This window comes from Lemur catta, chromosome 5 (genome assembly GCF_020740605.2).
Source record: "Lemur catta isolate mLemCat1 chromosome 5, mLemCat1.pri, whole genome shotgun sequence".
NCBI classification, from domain to species: domain Eukaryota; kingdom Metazoa; phylum Chordata; class Mammalia; order Primates; family Lemuridae; genus Lemur; species Lemur catta.
Genome location: NC_059132.1, coordinates 46010714 through 46031828, shown reverse-complemented (window position 1 = coordinate 46031828; position 21115 = coordinate 46010714). Strand labels below are relative to the sequence as shown.

Genomic DNA, 21115 nt, shown 5'->3' with positions numbered 1-21115 from the left:
AACCTATATGATTAAATGGACCCTTCAATTTCTGTGACCTACCCAAAATTTATTGAGATGGAGAGGCTTACTTGGATAGGTTAGCACAATGTTTCTCAAATGGGGCGATTTTGTTCACCCACAGGACATTTGGTTGTCACAATTGGGGGAAGGGCACTATTGGCATCTAGGAGGCAGAGGCCAGGGATGCTGGTACACGTCCTACAAAACACAGGACAGCCCCCACAATAAGGAATTATCCAGCCCAAAGTGTCTATAGTGATAAAGTGCAGGAATCCTGGCTTAGTGAGATGCCAACCGAAAGCACCCCACCCCAAACCTTTTTTTTTTTTTTGAGGCTAATTCTTTACATTTCAAAGAATTAAGTATTACACTAACATCTAATTAGTGATAAGATATTAGTACGTGGATTAGAATTGTATTAGTATACGTATTTGTATATTGACTGAATTAGATATTATACTAATTAGCTAATGAACCAGCAACTACAATTCCGATCAAAAGGTCAGCTGGAGGAAACAGAAGGCGGGTGGATCAGGCTGCACCAATCCATGTGAAATGTGAGAGGCAATGTGCTGAAAGAAAAGAAGCAGGACTTGGAGGCTTAATTGGCAAAATTGATACCATTCCCTCGTGGTTCTCATCTCTGTCTTCTTTATCAACATTGCAGGTGTCCCTGGCTCTATGCCAAACGCATCCTGGACCGGTAACCTCAGAGCTATAAAGTGGATTGACATGGAAGACAAACACGGAGGCTGCCACGGTGAGGCTCTTGTTTCATGCTGTTAGGCCACTGCTTGGTGGTGTTGGCATGAAGGTAGCTCTGGAATCCAGGGGTTCTCATGGAGAGAGAACTGCCACTATATTTAGACCAATCTGCTAGTTACTAGAGAAGCCAGAGGCTTCAAGATACAGTCCTTCAAAAATACAATTAAACATCTCACCAATGTTCTCCAGCTTATAATTACCTAGGAAGATATAGAGGTGGGTTCCAATTATAATGGCACCCCCCCCTTAGTAGTTTCCACTTTCTTTTTGTTCATTCTTCTTGCTGTTGAGGGAAAATGATAAGTAACAGAAGTGATGTCATGTCCTCATCACAGAGCAAGCTGGACCCCATCCCTCAGGTCAGCCTCTGCTCCCTCCCCAGCCAGGCTGCCGGTGGCTTGGAGAGCTGTCGGTGTTTGCTGCAGCTCTGGCATGATGTCAGGCGACACTAACGTGAAGGGTTTTCCTCCTGATGGACAAGAAGTCCCTAAGCTGTTTTCATTTCTGCAGAACTTTAGGAAGAAGGATTTTATTGGTCCTGGCACATGTTGCTTTCAGAATATTGCCTGGCACATGGTGGGCATGTGTATTAGTTTGCTAGGGCTGCCATTACAAAGGAGCACAGACTGGGTGGCTAAAATAATAGAAATTTATTTTCTCAAAGTTCTGAAGGCTAGAAATCCAAGGTCAAGGTGTCAACTGCATTGGTTCCTCCCGAGGTCTCTGTCTTCGGCTTGTGGACAGCTGTCTTCTCCCTGTGTCTTCACAGGGTCTTCCCTCTGTTTGTATCTGTGTCCTAATCTCCTCTTATAAGGACCCAGTGATAATGGATGAGGGCTGGCTCGTGGGATCCCATTTTAAATTAATTACCTCTTTAAAGACTCTGTCTTCACTCTGAGTGGAGGTGTTAGGTGTTAGGATTCAATATATAAATTTAGAGGGGCACACGATTCAACCTATAACATGCAATCAATATTTATTCAGTGAGCCAGTGAGTGAATGAATGAGAATACGGAGGTTTGGCCTTTTCTCCCTCTGGTCACCAGTCTTTGCCTTCACTCTTCCACTTAATCTACAGCTTCGCTCATCAGTGCACCTTACCCATGCCTAACATTTCAGGTGAAAACCTCCACGTTGCTGCATCTCTACAACTGTCGGTCACATCCAACCTCTTTCCCACGTGAATCTTGATAGTCTGTCGCCTTCTGCTGTGGATAGCGATATACTCAAGTCACTGCACAGAAATTTCAGCCTACCCGTAAGCATATTCATATCTTTACCTTAATCAGCTCATATTTTCCCCAGACGACAGTGCTTGCCACCTGCCTACATTCTCACCACAGCCTGTCCTCTCAGTGGAAGGAGGAAGATAGAGAGGAGGTCACTTTACTCTTCAAGCACCTGAGTCTCTTTAAAACTCACCACCACATAGTCAGGTTCCCAGTATCTGGGATATGTCATCTTCTCTACATCCTTCCACCAGCCACTCTCCCACCTCCAGGACCACCATAGTCACCCTCTGGTCCACTTCACCACCACCTCTCCAGCAATAACCCTTGAGGACTTCAACATCCACACTGGTGACCCACGTGGTGTCATTACCTTGCAGCGCTAGCTGTCCCCCTGCAGAAGCTCCCATCTCACACGGAGGGACTGCCCTTCAGTCATCCTGCCATTACCTGTATCCAGGCCCTATCCCAGCAGAGAAGGTGTAGGCTAGTTGGGTTTGCATTTTTTGTGGGAACCTTATTGATCATATGATAGACAGGGGCTGAGAGAACTGGCCCTAGCCTGGAAGCTACCTGAGGGTATAAAGTTTGGGTAGCCCAAGCCCCTTGCAGACAAATGTCTCATTTTTCTTCTTTTAGTACCTGTTATGCCAGTGAACATCTGAAAGCATTATATGGTCCAGAGCACAAAAACTGTCTAGTGCCCCAAACCACTATATAGGGGAAAGAAAAAGGCATAAGCAAGGAGGAAGAATATTGCATGCCAAGGCAGTGAGTCAGCAATACGGTCTGGTCCTTTCCCCCTCGTCTGTGGGTTCGTAGGACTTGTTCCAAAGCCACGTCCATACCCCCTTTATCAGCCTGCTTAGCACTTAGAGTGGTCTTACACTTGCAGCACACATCTCTGATTACAATCCCTTTGTTACCTCTACTGGTGTTCTTCAACTTACAGCCTACTTATTTTACTGTCTTCCTCCCCAGAACAGAGCAGAAGCTCCAAGAGGGCTAAGATTTGTGTCCAGTTTATTCATTATCATATCCCCACACCTAAAACATGTTGTTGTTGTTTAACATTTGATTATTTGAATTGGGATTTCCAGAGGGTCAACATTTCCAGCTTCTTCCTTCTACTAGTTTCCTCCCAAGGACTCCCTGTCTGGCCTGTTGCAGTGATCAGCCTTTCCATGCTGTCCTTGTCAACTCATTTTGGGTTCCCTTACCACTCTGACCCTACAAGGCTGATTTCCTGAGCTTAGTCATTACCACTATCTACTTTTTGCCATTTGTGCTCCCCTAGGCAGAAGGTTGTTGGAGAAGGTTACAGAACTCTCTTAAGACTCATCCACCACCGGGTCCTGCCATCTACCGTCAGCTTCATCCTGGCTGCCTCTTTATCCTTAATTTACCTCACTGTTTTCCTGGTGCCCTTCCTAGGATGCACCTTTTCAGCTTTCCTGCTCACCATTAAGCTCTCAAGCTTATGCTAAAACAGCCTTTCCACTCCCAAAAGGTAAATCATTTCAACTTTAGAAAGAACTTTCAAGACATTTGATCAAAATTCCATTATCTAGTCCCTTTTCATGTCATATTAGAGTAGTGTGGACGTATTCTTTCATCATTCTCTCCTGTTTCAAGAGGAAAAGTCACCCATCCTCCCAACCAAAGCCACCATCTGTGGCCTCAGCTACACGTGGGCTTCCCTAAATATGCCCCTGCTTTGTCGTCCTCAGCACCTCCCTCTCTGCTTCCTCTTTTCCCTCTCTCTGCAAGTATGTACTTGTTGCCTCTGTCCTGAAGACCACCAAGCTGTCTCTGAACCTCTGCTTGCTCCAGGCCAAAACATTCTGCCCTTGTTTACTTCCGCTTTCCTAAGCATGTAGATGATGCCTGTTTTCAGTTCTCACCACCTGGTCATTCTTTAACTTCTTACAACTCTAGCTTCTTTCCCCAGTGATTTCCACCCTCTATTGTGCTTCTTCCCAGCCTGTTGAATTAATCACCAGGTCCCATCTGTCCTTCTGTGCACTTGTGTCTCTACTATCCTTCCTTTCCCACTCATGATGCCCACTAACTTTGAACAAGCTCTCTAGCTTATGTTCAGTTATTACCGCAGTCTCTTGGTTTCTAGTGTACCCTACAACACATTCCAAAATTAATCTTGCTAAAATCAATTTCATCATTTGATTCTTCTGTTGAAAAATCATCAAAGACTCCACACTTATGAAATAAAAGGCCCAACGCTTTAGTCTAGGTCAATCAACTGGTGGTTGTTCTACTGCGTGCCAGAGTTCTATTGATGCTTCCCGATTCTACCCATCCACTAACCACTCATCCTTCTCCATCCTCGGCTATTAACTGAACACCTGGTATTTACCAGGCATTGCTCCATAGGCAGTGGATGCAGAAGTAAACATAATGGTCTGAAATCTCAGCTGTTCTGGAGGTTATAGTCTAGTCTGGGCAACAAGACAATAAACAATTGTCTGAAAAGAGAGACAAGAAACAAAATATTATTTTCCCTCTTGGCGCTGATATATATACCAGTTGGTAATAAGTGCCAAAAGAAAAATGAATCAGGAAAGTGGGAAAGGTGGTCAGGGAAAGCCTCATCGAGAAGGTGGCCTTGATGCAGACATCTGAGTTGTGCGCTCTTGGGATCTCTGGGGATGTCCCGGGGAGGAAGAGCAAACGCAGGTCCTCGGGGAGAGCATGCCTGGTGTGCTTGGAGTTGGCGAGGAGGCCAATGTGGCTAAGGGTTAGAGTGGCGGGAGGTGAGTCCAGAAGGCAAGAGGGGCCAGCCTCTGAGGAGTCTTCAGTGCCATTGTTAAGGTGTTGAGCAGAGGAGATGTGTTCTGCTTACATTTTAAAATAACCTCTCTGGCTGTTGCACTGGGGATATACCACCAGGGCGACAGGGTGGGGAGGAGAGACCAGTTATTATTGCAGTTCAGGCAGGAAGATGGAGGTGGCTTGGACCGACGTGGTAGTAGTGAGGGTGGATGAGAAGTGGTCAAACCGTATTAATATTTGAAGGTTGAATGGACAGAATTGCTGCTAGATTGGATGTGGGGTGTGAGAGAAAGGGGAGAAGTGCCTGGGGCACTAAAGAATGGAATTACCATGGACTGTGATGGGGAATACTTTGACTGGAACTTTGTAGGGAAGATTAGGACGTGTTCAGTGCTGACGTGTTCTATCAGTGAGGTTCACTACACATCTCAGCAGAGGTATAGAGTAGGCACTTGGATAGACCACACCGGAGCTCAGGGAAGAGGCTTAACCAATGCAACCCAGAAAGACCACACCCATCTGTAGCCTTGCAGAACTTCTCATCCCTGACTCTCGTTTGATAATGCAGTAGTTCCCCTTACCCACAGGGGATACGTTACAAGACCCCCAGTTGAAGCCTGAAACCAAAGATAGTACTGAACCCTAAATATACTGTTTCTTCCAATATATACCTATGACAAAGTTTAATTTATAAATTAGGCACAGTAAGACATTAACAATAAGTAACAATAAAATAGAACAATTATAACAATATACTGTAATAAAAGTCATGTGAATGTGGCTCCCCATCCCCCGCAAATATCTTAGTTGTTTGGGACCGCAGTTAACCATAGGAAACTAAAACCTCAGAAAGCAAAACCTGGGATAAGGGGAGACAACTGTATATGAACTGCCTTATGACACCTCTCATGCTATTGCATTATTTAACTCATTTTTTTTCAAGTATATATTTTTACCTCTTGTCCTCTTAGATAGAGTTTCAGTTCTTTGTGGGCTGGGACTACACAATCATAGTTCTTTAGAATCCCCTAACACTTGGCACAGTTTTTGCTACGTGGTAGTTGGGGAGTAACTCTGCCATTCTGCAAGGTCACCACCCTTGACTTTTGAAAGCAAGTATGTTTTGACTGTGTTTCTTGTTCTCTCCTCTGCAGGCCACTATGTACATGGTATTTGTATATATGGAAATGGAGACTTAAGGTGGCTGGTGAATTCACCAAGCCTGTTTGCTAACAAGTTTGAGCTGAATACGTATCCCCTTACTGTGGAATGCCTAGAACTGAGGCTTCGAGAAAGAACCCTCAACCAGAGTGAAACTGCAATACAACCCAGCTGGTATTTTTGATCTGTGACAACTCATGACCGAAGGGACATTGCAGATGGGAAGAAGAGCTTTTCTTTGTGAGACTTTTGCCTTGGTTGTGTTAATGGTTTCAGGACCACGATAATGGCTTCAGGACCTGGCAACACGATTATATTTAAAATATCCACTGGACACTGTGAAATACGCAAACAGGATGGCTAGGAGTGATCCTGGCACTTTGGCCAGCCTTGCTTGTTCCCTCACGCTCACCTTGTTGTTATGATCAATGTTAAATTTAAATGTCATTAGATCTTTGCACCAGAGACTCATTATATGTAAATGTTGTAATAAAAAGGAGAATTGTACATAATACTATTTACCAAAATAAGAATTAGGTTTCTTTGAAGAAGGAATCTTTTATAACACATTAATAGTCACCACTCTGCTCAACTAAACATAAATATAGAAACAGCTTTGGGTAACTCACCAATTTCCTTTAAAACATAAGCTGTCAGAATTGAGAACAGATCTTGCTCCTGAGTTGCAACACTAACATTTTCAGTTTTCCCACATGCTAACTTCTGTATATAGTATAAAGAAGTCATTAACGAGAGACAGGATGTGCTTTAAGACAGAAGTCACTGCTGTTTCAGTAAAAGGACCTCAGGGGAATAGAACATTTCTCTATTATATGCCAGAAGGTACTCTTCCCTCTTCCATGGTTTTCACTGAGAACACTGAAAAGTCCTTGTGAGAATGAAGATATGTCTACAAGAGAGGTGCTATTGCATAGATCTAGTCTCAAGACTGGAACACCTCAGAATGAATCACTTTCCTCTTCTGTGACCGCCCCCTCCTCAATATTATCTTACTTGCAAAATAGAGACCAAATTCTACCCTGTGAGCCTTTTAACTACACCATAGTATTCTCTGAGTAGCCTGATGCTGATAGGAGTGCCTGGATTTTTTTTTTTCTTTTTGAGACAGAGTCTTACTCTGTTGCCTGGGCTAGAGTGCGGTGGCGTCAGCCTAGCTCACGGCAACCTCAAACTTCTGGGCTCAAGCAATCCTACTGCCTCAGCTTCCCGAGTAGCTGGGACTACAGGCATGCATCACCATGCCCGGCTAATCAGCTAATTTGTTTTTCTATTTTTAATCACCCAGCTAATTTTTTTTTCTATTTTAAGTAGAAATGAGGTCTTGCTCTTGCTCAGGCTGGTCTTGAACTCCTGACCTCAAGTGATCCTCCATCTCGGCCTCTGAGTGCTAGTATTACAGACATGAGCCACCACGCCTGGCCAAGTGCCTGGATTTTTAAGAGCTTTCAATTGTGGGTGAGCATCTCTGTTATTTGTCCCTCATTTATTCACCCATTAATTCATTCAGCCTATGATCAGTTAATATTTCTTGAGTGTCTACTATGTACCAGATGTGCTGAGACAAGAGAAAGAAAAATAAGATGGTACTTTTTTCATTCTAAATATCTTGGGAATAATGTCAACATTGGACATGCTTCTCTGGAGAATCTCACAGAATGATTGTATTTTAACACATTGATATGTAGCGCTGTATATTGTAATATCAGGCCAAGGAGATCAGTAATTACAAATTGAGGATTAAATCAGAGATTATTCAACAGAGCAGGGAAGGAGGAGACAGAAGCTAAAGCCTGTTGTGTTCTAGACATTCTACTAGTTCTTTTATAAATTTTGTTTCACGAAAACCTAACAGTCATGTGAGCGTCTCAGGATTACTCCCATCTTGCAGATGAAGAAACTGAGGCTAAGTATTAGGAAACAAATTCTTTGTCTGAGAATTGGGATTCTCTTACTGGACTTCTCAGTTCATTTCCTGAAGTGGAATATTGAGAGAAGGTGAAATAAAGCCATATTTAATATACCAGAGAAAGTAGGTTTTAAGATTGGTCTCAGTGTTAATATTGAGAAAAAGTCGTCACCTCAGAAAAATGTGAAATATACTTTAGTATTCCTCTAATCCACCAAGTTCCTAAATATTTATTTATTCTAATGAAAAACAATTACTACAACTGATACATCTAATTAACACAATTTTATTTTTTTATAATTATACCTGTTGAATGTTAATCATATTTAAAGGGAATGACTTTGAAGTAAAACCTTTTTTCCTGCTACTGAAAAAAATGGAATTGTATTTGGTGGTAAAGGGTTGGGGGGTCAATGGTGAAGTCTAAAAATTATCTCTTTTCAACTTATTATTTAAATGATAGCACCTGAGAAGAAGAAATGTTTTACACTGGATCTTTCTTATGTAGAATGAGAAACCTTTCTGGAATAGATGATGTTTACATGTCTGTTGCTGGTCATCTCTCCTATGTCTTAAATACTTTAATATTGGAAGAACGTAGCGTTTGGGCTGGTGGATTTCTGATAGCCCATGGGAATGCCCTGAAAATACTGTATCTGTCTTTGTTTTTGATGATGTTCCATGTTTTGTTTTCAAGGAAATAAATTAATATATTGTTTTCCACCTTTGGGAATATTGTGTATTTTTATTTGTTGGTTGGTTAAAATTCACTAAAGAGTATGTTTAACAAGGCAATTCTAGTATTAAAAAATACATACATTCATACCTGTCTAAAAAAAATTCATCCGCTGAAAAAATCATTGAAGTTCCCCTTTGTTGGGGTATTAGGGAAAGTAATTGGGAATGATACAGAAAAGGGTGAAATGCAAGATGGGATTCATTTAAATTGGGCATAACTATTTTACAGTTTGAGGCAGGAATAAGTTATTATTTACCTGCCTTATTCATTCACTTTTTAAAAATCAAGATATAATTTAGAAAAAATATTCATGTTAATATTAAATAATTACTTATCAAGTGCTAAAGTTTTTGAGCATTTCAGTTATGTTTGCTAAATAAATATTACTGATACATGCAATATGATAAATACTAAGGAAAATAACACATTTTAAAGGACAGCTTATGTACCATATTTTTAAAATGAAAAAGATTTTAAAACTAAGATGAAAAATATTTCAAACTATAAAATAAAAATATATGCTCATAAAAATGGAAATAATACGGAATATAGAATAAAAAGTGAACTACAGTCTCTAGAGGTAATCACTTATTTGGTACATCTTCTTAAGTGCCTTTTCAGTGCAGTGACATACATATGTACAATCCCATAGCAGTGCCGTCCAATAGAGTTTCTGCAGTGACGAAAATGTTCTATATTCTGTGCTGTCCAATATGACAACCACTACTATAAACCACTGACTACTTGAAATGTGGCTAGTATGACAAGAAATGTTATTTTAAATTTTATTTAGCTTTAATTAATTTAAATAGCCACATATCACCAATGGCTACCATATTGGACACCGCAGTTCTATAGGTAGATACCAGCTATGTGTACATACTTGTAGATACAGTGGAAACACCACAAACACACATACATACTGGCATATTTCTTTTTGAAATGAGTCGATTATATAGGTAAATAACAGAAATTATTTCTTTTTGCAACTTGCTGTTTTAAATTTTTACATAAACCTTTTATTTGCGAATAGCTGTAGAAAAATAGCACAGATCACAGAGAGTTCCCATATGCCCCACGCTGGTTTCTCCTGTTATTAACATATTCCATTCGTATGGTACATTGTTTATAACTAAGGAGCCAATCTTGATACATTATTGTTAAACTTCATACTTTAAATTTCCTTACATTTTACCTAATATCCTTTTTCTGTTCCAGAATCATCCCATCCAGGATATTATATTAGATTTAGTTATCATGTCTCCATAGGCTCCTCTTTGCTATGAATGTTTCTTTAGACTTTTCTTTTTTGATTTATTTATTTTTTGAGACAGGATCTCAACAGAGTTGCCCAGGCTACAGTGCAGTGGCATCATCATAGCTCACTGCAGCCTCTAACTCCTGGGCTCAAGCAACCCTCCTGCCTCAGCCTCCCGAGTAGTTGGGACTACAGGCGCGAACCACCACGCTCATATAATTGTTCTATTTTTTTTGTAGAGACAGGGTAGAGCAAGAAGGAACCATCTATGCACCAGGAAGAGAGCTTCCCCAGACACCAAAAGGTAAAAGCAAAGGATAAGACAAGAGCAGATCCACAGTCCTAAGGTGGTGGTGAAGGAAGTTGGTGTATGGTGGTTAAAATGTGACTTGTATGTTACAGATCACTGGTTGGAAAACCCTGACTCAGATTCATTTTCTCATAATTTTACTAAGTAGATTTAATGGGTCATGAAGAACTGGAAGGAAAAGCACTGCCATGTCTACACATTTAAACTCTGGCACTTAACACCTTTGGTGATGCCCTTCCACATGCCTCTGAGCAGGTGAGGTGAGGTAACACCATGATTAGCATTCACACAGTGGCTTTTACAGAGAACTCAGCAGAAGGTATGCAAATTAAACTTTCCAACATCCAGGCTGTTTATCAGAGATGACCCAGTGGAAGACGAATGGTTTAAAGAATAACCACAGTAACAGCATGAGATTCTTTTGTGAGCAACAGTGACTTAACTACAATACAGGCTGGTAGAGAAATATTTGAAAATGTAGGAAACTTACTAAAACATTGGTGTTGTAGTGATACTATGCATGGGAATTTTCCTGTCTGGATATGTGATTGAGAAATTTTTCTAAGGAATGGTGGGACTCTGGAGAAATGTAATTTGAAAAACTTCCACAAATAGAAAATGGGAGTAAAGACATAGCGTTGTATTGTCAGAGGATTTTTGATCAGAAAGATTCCATTCATTATTTTTTATTTGTCTAGGTATATAACTATGTATTAAGACTGACAGGTCTTCATAAGTAACAGATGATACTAGTTAAGCTCATGACAAAGGAGTCAGTTTTTACTGGGCATTATTTTATACTTTCAAAGCTTTGTTTAGACTATTTGACTCACTTATGTATAAAGCCATGCATTTTTTTTACTTGCAAATATATCGGCACCTCCTACCTGCCAGACATTGTGCTGTTGAAGCTTATCAGAGACAAAAGTCTTGCTCTCCTAGAACTCATTACAAATTTATCTTTGTAAATTTTAAAGGACACTTTGTATCTTGTTCTCTGGCAAAAGGATGTGAAGGATTCTGAATTATCTATCCTTAATATTTGTTACTCAGTCTATACCTGAAGCAAGTTAAATATGATCTCTCCTAATTAGTCACTATTAATTTAAAAAAAAGAAAGACTGACAAGTCCTTTATAGTCTACTTGGAAGTACAGGAAAATTACAAAATATACCAACAAACAAGATAATTTTAGACAGTCATTAAGTACTGTGAAGAAAATAAAACAGGGTCTGGTGATACAGATTAGAAGACAAAGGGGTGAGAGCTCCTTTGGCTTGGGCTGTCAGGGAAGGCCTCTCTGCAGAGGAGACATCTCGAGACTGCAATTTTGCCATCTGTGAATGATCACACACAAGGGCTGTAGCTGACATTAGGACTTGCCTTTACCAATGTATTCCTTGGCTTTAGTAAAAATTCAGCCACTCAAGGGTTCCTTGGAGAAAAAGCCAGTTCCAGAACTTGGGCAGGGAAAGTGTAAGATGAGGCTGGAACATATAGTTGTACCAGATGAGAACATGTAAACGTACACACGAGTTGCCATACAAGATCTCCTACTGGCTAAATCTGGGACACGTTGAGCATTGAAATAAATGATGGTAGTAATAGATTGCAATCCAGTAACTAAAATAAGAATTTGTGAATACATGTACGTGTGTGTGTATATATGTATATGTAAGTTATATATTTATGTAAATGCATATGCATATATAAAAATGTATATATACACATACGTATTATTAAATAGAACTTATAGGAGGCCATTGACTTAGACCAAACTCTTGCACTAGGGCTCCAACAGATCAAACCAAAATGGAATTACTCATGCTAAGGTGTCACGTCACCAAACCAAAACTAAGTTGTTTATCTGACCTCCCAAGAAATCCAGAGACAGAGAGAGAGCCAAACTCCCAAACAGGCCAGTTTGAGCCAGCGTGATAAGCCCACGGCTTTAACACTTACAAGAAAAGTAACCTGATGCTAATTGCTAATCAATCCACTTTTTGTATTAAGCTGTTTCCTTGTTCCCACTCAAGGTACCTTATAAAAACCAATTGTCCTACCATGCCCAGAGTAGCACCTCTCTATTTTTAGATGAAATGCATGAATCACAAATAAAAGCCATTTAGAATATTTAACTAAATTTGTTGAAATTTTGTCTTTTGACAATATATACATATATTAATGGAGGAGAAGCGAAAGCTCTTACAGCAAAAAGGCCAACTAATAAACAGGGAAGGAATGACAGAGTTAGGAAATCATCAATAATGGCTAAAACTAGTGGGTGAAAGTTTGATGAGGAACAGGATATTTTCATAGTTTCAAAATCTCTCCCCACAGATTGTGTATTAATTATAAACCTACAATAGTCACTTTACAGAGAAACCTGGGAACACCACCTTAACCAAGTGACCAAAGTTACATCACTAACATTGGGACAAAACAAATCATGTTTCTCCTGATAGGAAGCACTGAGAAGGATATACTGTCACTTTAGTGGTATTCCTACCAAAAATGCATAACCTGAATTTGTAATCATGTGAAAATATCAAACAAAACAAAACTGATCAACATTCTACAAAATAACTATTATTCTTTAAATATATCAAAATCAAGAAATTCTGGGGAATTATTCTAGAGGAGAAGAGATTAAAGAGAAATAAAAATCAAGCGCAATGTGTGATGTGGATTAATTAGATCCTAAACTGGGGGTATAAAGAAGAGCTATAAAGGACATTACCTGGACAATAGAAAAAAAAATCAGATATAGACTGTGGATTAAGATAATACTATTGTGTTGGCCGGGCGTGGTGGCTCATGCCTGTAATCCCAGCACTCTGGGAGGCTGAGGCGCGAGGACTACTTGTGCTCAGAAGTTCAAGACGAGCCTGAGCAAGAGCGAGACCCTGTCTCTATTAAAATTAGAAAAAATTAGCCAGGCATGGTGTTGTGTGCCTGTAGTCCCAGCTACTTGGGAGGCTGAGGCAGGAGGATCACTTGAACCCAGGAGTTAGAGGTTGCAGTGAACTATGAACACACCACTGCACTCTACCTAGAGCGACAGAGTGAGACTCTGTCTCAAAAAAAAATAAGATAATATTGTGTCAATGTTAAATTTTCAATTACATAAGAAAATGTCTTTGTTTTTAGAAAGTACTGAAGTATTTAGGGATAAGGTAGCATGATGTCTCCAACATATTCTCCAATAGTTCAAAAAATGTAAACAGAGAAAGAGAATAGCAAAGCAAACGAGGCATAATGCAAACAATTGGTGGGTCTGGGTAAATGGTATCAGGAAGCTTCTTGTGCTACTATTTCAATTTTTCTATAAGTTTGAAAATACATAAAAATGAAAAGTTATCAAAAATCAAACAAATATTTGCAAAACCTCAGCTGGTTATGCTGCTTCTTCATCTTGTGGTAATTCCCGAAGGAATTCTGGTCTTTGTAGCATAAGCAGGAGAAAGTGGAACTGGGTTTCTATTATTTATAACGCCTGGACAAGGTAGTGCCAAAACCCAAGTTCCAGGCATAATCTTCTCTGCCCTTCGAGTGCAGCAGAAAAACCCTATTTATCCTTCATAATCAGTAATTATTCTAACCAAAACCATGATTTTTCTCTTTGCCTGCTTTCTCACCAGCATAAAGCATCCAAAATAGCTGGGTATTATTCTCAAGAACCAATGCAATGGAATCTTTCTCATATCTCCCATTAGAAAAAAAAATTATCACACAAGACTATTAACAGCAATCAACAGAAACTGATTCTGGCTGACTTAAAGAGAAACTGAATTTATTAAAAGGTATTAGAGTAGGCCAGGTGCAGTGGCTCATGCCTGTAATCTCAGCACTTTGGGAGGCCACTGTGGGAGGATTACATGAGCCCAGGAGTTTGAAACCAGCCTGGGCAACATATCGAGACCTCATCTCTACAAAAAAGTGTTTAAAGTAGCCAGGCATGGTGGTGTGTGCCTCTAGTCCCAGCTAATAGGAAGGCTGAGGCAAGAGAATCACTGAACCCAGGAGTTCTAGGCCACAGTGAGCTCTGATTGCACCATTGCACTCCAGCCTGGGTAACGAAGCCAGAACCTGCCTCTTAAAAAAACGTATTAGAGTAGACTTTTGCTTTTGGTAATAACGGACTAGCTGGTTCAGACCAATTCTCCTACTTAGAACAACTAGAAAAGCTATATATAATATAAGTGTCCTTACTAGCAGCATGAAAAAGCTAGGAAGATATTGATGAATTACTAAGCCAAGATAACAAAGAAAATGGAAATATAGAGATTTCTATTCTTAAAAGTAGCTAAGTAGCTTTTGACAGCCTCACAGGGCTAGGTCAAGAATCAGAAAACATTGTCTTAAGGCTGGATAGTAAATGATGTTTTACTATTTACAGATATTTTAGGGTTGTAGCCATATAGTTTCTGGTTCTCTGTCTTAATTACTCAACTCTACCAATATCATACAAAATCAGTCACAGAAAATACATAAAGACGTGAGTGTGGTTATGTTCCAGTAAAACGTTATGTATATAAATAGGCAGCCAGCCTGCAAGCCACACTTTGCTGAACACTAGGTTAGGAGGCAAAAGTCAGAGTTCAAAGCAGCTGGTTGTGGAGGCCTAATATCACCTCAGTTACTAATAATGAGAGTCATTTCATGAACGGTTTTATTCACCAGAAAGATATAATTATTATCATTTGCATGTGCTTAATGTAACCTCAAAATATGCAAAGCAAAAATTGACACAATGTAGGAAGACAGCCATGTTTCCAATCATAGTGGGAGATTTTAACATATCTCTTGTAAGCAGAAAAAATACCAGTAAGATTATGGAAGACTTAAAAGACACAATTAACAAATTTGACTTACTGTCCATAAACAGAACGTTGTAACCAATAACCTTTGTTACAATCACATTTGAAACATTTACAATAATTGATCACGCACTAAGCCATAAAGCAAGTATGGACAAATTTCAAAGAACTGGAGATATACAGAGTATATATTCTGGCTGAAAAGCAATCAAGCAATAAAGTTTTTAAGAAAACTAGATGATCCTCATATTTTTGGAAATTAAACAATACATTTCTAAATCACCCTCAGGTCAAAGAACATCACAATAGAAATTATAAAATATTTGAACTATTTTGATAATGTAAATGTGTGTGGATATAGTTAAAGCAGTGCTGAGAGGAAAATTTGTAGCATTAAGTGCATATGTTAAAAAAGGTAAACAGACGAAAATTAATGAGGTATACATCCATCTCAAAAAAGTTAGAAAATGATCAAAATAAACCCAAAGAAAGTAAAAGAACAGAAATTTAAAAGATAATAGAAATTAATGAAAAGAAAACAAGCACACAGTGAAGACTATTTACAAAACCGAGGGTCAGTTTGTTACTCAGAGATCTCATACTTTACAAGTTTCTTCAGCAATAGAGTGGAAAATCGTTCATGTCCCTCCCTTCCTCTCTCTCACTGACACTCCCATTGAGCCTTGAATACAAATAATTCAATTAATATTATTTAAATGAGTAACTTTAGTCTACGAACCAAAAAACAAACTGTCAAGCAAAGAGACAAATTTCAAATGGGATGTTTGTGTGTTGTGTGTATGTGGGCCTGTGAGTGTGTGAAAAGCTGTCTAAGCCACTGTAACAGAATAGAAAACTGAGATCAAAGAGGAGTTAAGTTCCATATAATTGGGGTCAGACATCTCCACTGAGGATTACTAAGCGATAGCAAAACCAGCCTCATTAAATCAACCATGATTCTCTAACGCTGGGGTTAGCCAACTTTTTCTGTGAAGGGCCAGGGAGTAAATACTTAGCATTGTGGGTCACATGGTTTCTGTTGGAATTATTCAACTCTGCCACTAGAGCCACAGACAATGTGTGAATGCAGCTGTGTTCCAGTAAAACTTTATCTACAGCCCATGGCTGTAGTATGTTGATCCCTGCTCTAAACATTTCTTCTGCCCCAATAGAAGTCTCAGTCTGAAGAGGGCAAAAGAGCATTGTCATAAATATGAATCAGCAGCCTAATGGGAATGCAATGGCTGCCCACCAAGTGAGGGGCAAGAGAATAACCCGAAAAACTGAGAGTGCACAAAGGGAAGACCGGCATCCTTTACTCTGACTAGATCTCTCCCCAAGGAGTGAATTTATGGCACTGTGCTTCATCTAGGTGAGCAAGGAAAAGACCTGGAAAAAGTTGGAAGGCAGAGAGACGTTGCACAACGGAGAAAGAAAAGCAGCAACTGTTTGATGTGACAAAGATGTGTGAGAGTCCCCTGACTCCAGGGGACACAGTGGAAGGAAACTGGACATGATCCATTCTGCCCTAATTTTACCAAAGAGGACTTGCAGCTTGGCAAGAAGACGATCCGATCAGTTCGTGCCAGGTCCAGACTCCCAGGTCAGAGAAGTTGGACAGGCTGTCCCAAGAACACACGCCATGCCCCGAGAGCGCTGGTGACCTGCCATGCAGTAGGTATCCACAGCCAGTCGCGGTGGAAAAGAGAAGTAGGCATAACCAAGGAGGGGCCAAATCAGCAGCCAGATTATTAAAATCTTCAGCTGTTCCTGAGAAGGAGGGAAGGCAGGACCGTCTCAGAGGGAGTCCACATGTCCTCCCATCCTCTGACACCACACACACACAGTTGAGGGAGGGTGAGTGGTGGGCAGAGAACGGACCCTGCCTCCCACCACACTGCAGCTTCCCTCCATCCAGGAACCTGGTCAGTGGGCGGAGACAGGAAGCTTTCCATTGGAATGAGATTGGAGTTTTAGAGGGGATGGGTTTTGAATTACAGAAGAAGATGACTTGGAAGTTACGGAATCTGTTATAGAGGATAGGAAGATTTAAAACAATATATTTTGGAACCATGATTACCTGGGAGAAAGGTTTAGTGTTTATATCTCCTGGGTTGAGACTGTTTGGAAACCAAATATTCATCTATGTTAACAGCTCACTCATCTACTTAGCATTTTTGGCTACACTTGCCAGAGTCAAGAAATCAGACACTATCAAACACACCATGTGCACACACATCCCCCCTCCCCTTGGAGAAAAACATGCCTCTTCAACAGGGATGAATTAGCTCAATGATAAAAGTGATTAGACTTTAAAAAAAAATACCTTGGCGGGGCACAGTGGCTCACGCCTGTGATCTTAGCACTCTGGGAGACCAAAATGGGAGGATTGCTTGAGGTCGGGAGTTCCAGACCAGCCTCAGCAAGAGCGAGACCCCATCTCTACTAAAAATAGAAAAAATTAGCCAGGTGTGGTGGCGAGAGCTGTAGTCCCAGCTACTCGGGAGGCTGAGGCAAGATGATGGCTTGAGCCCAAGAGTTTGTGGCTGATGCCATGGCACTCTAGCCTGGGTGAGAGAGTGAGACTCTGTCTCAAAAAAAAAACCAAAAAAACCCCACCTCTATGATTTCTCACCCATAGCAGGTAACCTGAAAGCACTGCCTATGGGATCAGAAAGACCCTGGTTTGATTTCTGCTTCTGTCATTCAGTACTTGCGTGACCTGGAAATGAAACTTACTCTCTTGTAGCTCTGTCTCCTCATTGTAAAACAGAAGATAATCCATCCTCACAGAGAGGATGTGGGGATTACACTTTGTAATGTACGTAAAGCACTTGGTACAGTGTCTTGCTCCTAGAAATGACTCAAAAAATTTGTTGTTATTGTCACTGTCGTCATCATTATCACAGAAGAAGCAGGAGGCAAGCAGAAAAAGGAGATAAAAGTGGCTACAATTGAAAAGGATAATTTTGTAACATTTTCTGAATGTAAAAAAAAATTTTTAAAGGGTACGCAGGGTGTACTAGAGCAGTGGTGTCCAACCTTTTTGGCACCAGGGACTGTTTTCATGGAAGACAATTTTTCCACAGAATGGGGGTAGGGGGGTAGTCTTAGGATGATTCAAGCACATTACATTTATTGTGCACTTTATTTGCATTATTATTACATTGTAATACATAATGAAATAATTATACAACTCACCATAGGTTAGGGACCCCTGTACTAGAGGACAGAGTTTCTAATAATTCTGATAATATAAATTCCTTTGTGATTTGGGAGATCATCAAGAAGCACTTATCTCTAGTATAACTTACTAAAGAAGGAAGAAAGGCCAGGTGCGGTGGCTCACACCTGTAATCCTAGCACTTTGGGAGGCCAAAGCAGGAGGATCGCTTGAGCCCAGGAGTTTGAGGCTGCAGTGAGCTATGATCACACCACTGCACTCTAGCCCAGGTGACAGACTCAGACCCTGTCTTTAAAAAAAAAAAAAGAAAGAAAAGAAGGAAGAGAAAACATACTACCTTTTGAAAAAACTAATAATAGTTTTAAAAGAAATTGTCCATAAAGAAATGCACTCCAATTAAGAAATTTCACATAAGGATATATAAATCTACCTGTGAAATTGTATGAGTAATCAAAATTATTAATATGTACAAGTAATATGTTAAAACTTACTCCTTAATCTTCCACAATTCACAGCAGCTTAAATGGAGATTTTGTCTCCTTTGAAATCCACAGCAGGTTGTGGGGAGATTTTGCCATCCAGAATTTCCAGGGACCCTTCAAAACTAAACAAATGAGGAGAACAAGTCATTCCATTCAATTATTCATTATCAGAACCTACGGAGTGCCCACGTGTGCCAGGCTCTATGTTGAGCACTCGAGATAAAAACCCTTGAGACTGGCCCTGTCTAATAAAGTATTCTAACTTGAGAGGACAGAGGTCTGGAAGGATCCTCCCACTTAAAGGGTTGGCAGTGATAACCTAGATGGGAAATGACTAGACTATACCCAGATAGGCATACTCGGAAGTTAGCCAAAGGAGGAGGGGAGGAGACAGAGAGGTATGTAACTGGACACAATTATGACAAATGTGCTGATTCAACAATAGAAACAGTGAGAGCCAGATAAGAGAGAAAGGAGGGGGAATGACACACAGTGGCTTTGGTAAGCCAGCCTGTATGAGGATCTGTTGACCACAAGAGATCAGAAGACACCTGGAACAAGAAGTTAGAAGTATCACAAGATCATGTTCCACCAGGGAATGGTCTGGAATCAAGACACAGCAGAGAAGTAGGCAAATTAGATCTGCAAAAGTGAGTGCAACTGATAGAGTGGCCAAATCTAGAGACTTCTAGAGAAGTGATATGTTTTTAACTCAGGAAAGGATTCTATCCCTCGACAACCCACTCCAAGGTGTCAAAAACAAAATGAAGTTCTGGAGAGGTTATCTTTTTTCATTACTGTTCAAATTATAATCATAGTCACAGTATTGTACAACATGCAAGTGTATCAACCAAACAGTGGTCAGAGAGAGGATGTAGGCGATGAAGATCAATTTCTTTCCCTACCACAAGCCTGTGATGCAGCACTAGAGGGGAAGACAGTGCAAATATCTTCAAGTGCCTTATCCACAACGTTTAGACTAGATCCTTGTCCCTACTATGTGACAGAGAGCCACTATATCACAGCTCCTCTGTCCACAGAAGAAGCAGCATTCCCTCTGGCATACATAATGACCATCAGTCAAGATTTTTATATGTTTGAACGGCTCTTCCAAGCTATTTACATGCCTCAAAATGTCTACTGTATTCATGTAGATAAGGCGGCGACATATAAGTTTTAAAATTGCTGTGCAGGAATTATTGAACTGCTTCTCAAATACTTTTATGTCCTCAGAGTCTGAGAACGTCATTCACGGGAGTATATCCAGGCTGTAGGCGGACTTGGCCTGCAAGAGAGCCCTTGTAGCACTGAATGTTCAGTGGAGATACGTCCTTAACACGGGTGGTCACGATTTCCCCCTAAAAACCAACAGGGAGATAGTTCAGTATTTGAAAATGTTGGATGAGAAAAACATTACCCCTCACTTAGAGTTCATTCTGAAATCTACTGAAAGGATCAAATATGCTTACAGAGAGTATAGAAACGGAACATACACTTTTATTCTAAAGAAGCGTAGAAAGAAGAGCCCACCTCCAAATCAACTCAAAATCCACTTTGGTTCAAAGTATGTTGCCCTTACAAGGAAATTTGTCAATTTTGCCCTTTTTAATGAAATGGCCATTACGTTACTCCAGTGGTCCCAAGACACCTACAGTCCAGAGGAACATTTCTGGATTACACTTAACAACATTCCAGGTGAGTGTGGTTTCCTTTCTCGTTTCTTGTTTGCTTGTTAATTTTCATTTTTAAATCAAGGCAATATATATTATTATGATTTTAAAATCAAATATTATTAAATGGTTTCTTATAATGAAGAATTATGGCCTCACGCGATGCTTCGTCCCACGTACAGTTCCAGTTAACAAAGGCAACTATCACATTTTAGCTGTTTCTCTTGCGGATGCTTCCCTGCAAATACTAGGCTCACCCTCCCATTTCTTGATATACCAAAATGAGCATGAAATAGCAATATCCTGTTATAGCGGCTGAGAATTAGGTTTGTATCCTCTAACCACAAACTTTCCTTCACCCATCTCTTTTAATCTCATGATTTAAAATCAATTGTCAATATTTACATTATTGTAACAATGAAGCTATTGTTCACAGCTGACAAGCACTTTACTGGAATTACTTTTACTTTCTTCTAGACATTTTGTTTTTCCTGGGGTTGATAATTGTCTCAGGTTTCTTTCTTCAGTTACTTATTTTTATACACATACTTTTCACTAATTATTTCAAAATGCTTAAACTCATCTGTCAGGTAACTGTGATTATTTGTCAAGTGTTCAACTCCATCAGTTCCTGTTTCCCTAATGTTGCCTGTGTAGGCCTATTGTCACCTTTTATCTTATCTGGGAACTCTCTTCCTCACCATTATGTTGAATCCTATATTCCATAGAATCTACAGTCTCTATTTTTTAAATCTATCTTTATTATCTGTCTTGAAA

At 40.0% G+C, this 21115-nt stretch overlaps 1 protein-coding gene across 2 annotated transcripts in view; it reads left to right on the top strand.

Annotated features, from left to right (window-relative positions):
• The window catches only part of LOC123638228 (N-acetyllactosaminide beta-1,6-N-acetylglucosaminyl-transferase-like), a 94539-nt gene extending 87417 nt beyond the window's left edge, over positions 1–7122 (top strand). For both annotated transcript variants that reach the window (XM_045551699.1, XM_045551698.1), the window contains 2 exons: positions 671–763; positions 5942–7122. In XM_045551699.1, the coding sequence (XP_045407655.1) occupies positions 671–763; positions 5942–6132 (284 nt within the window). In that variant the 3' untranslated portion in view covers positions 6133–7122. The remainder of the gene's footprint in view (positions 1–670; positions 764–5941) is intronic.
• The last annotated feature ends 13993 nt before the right edge of the window (positions 7123–21115 follow it).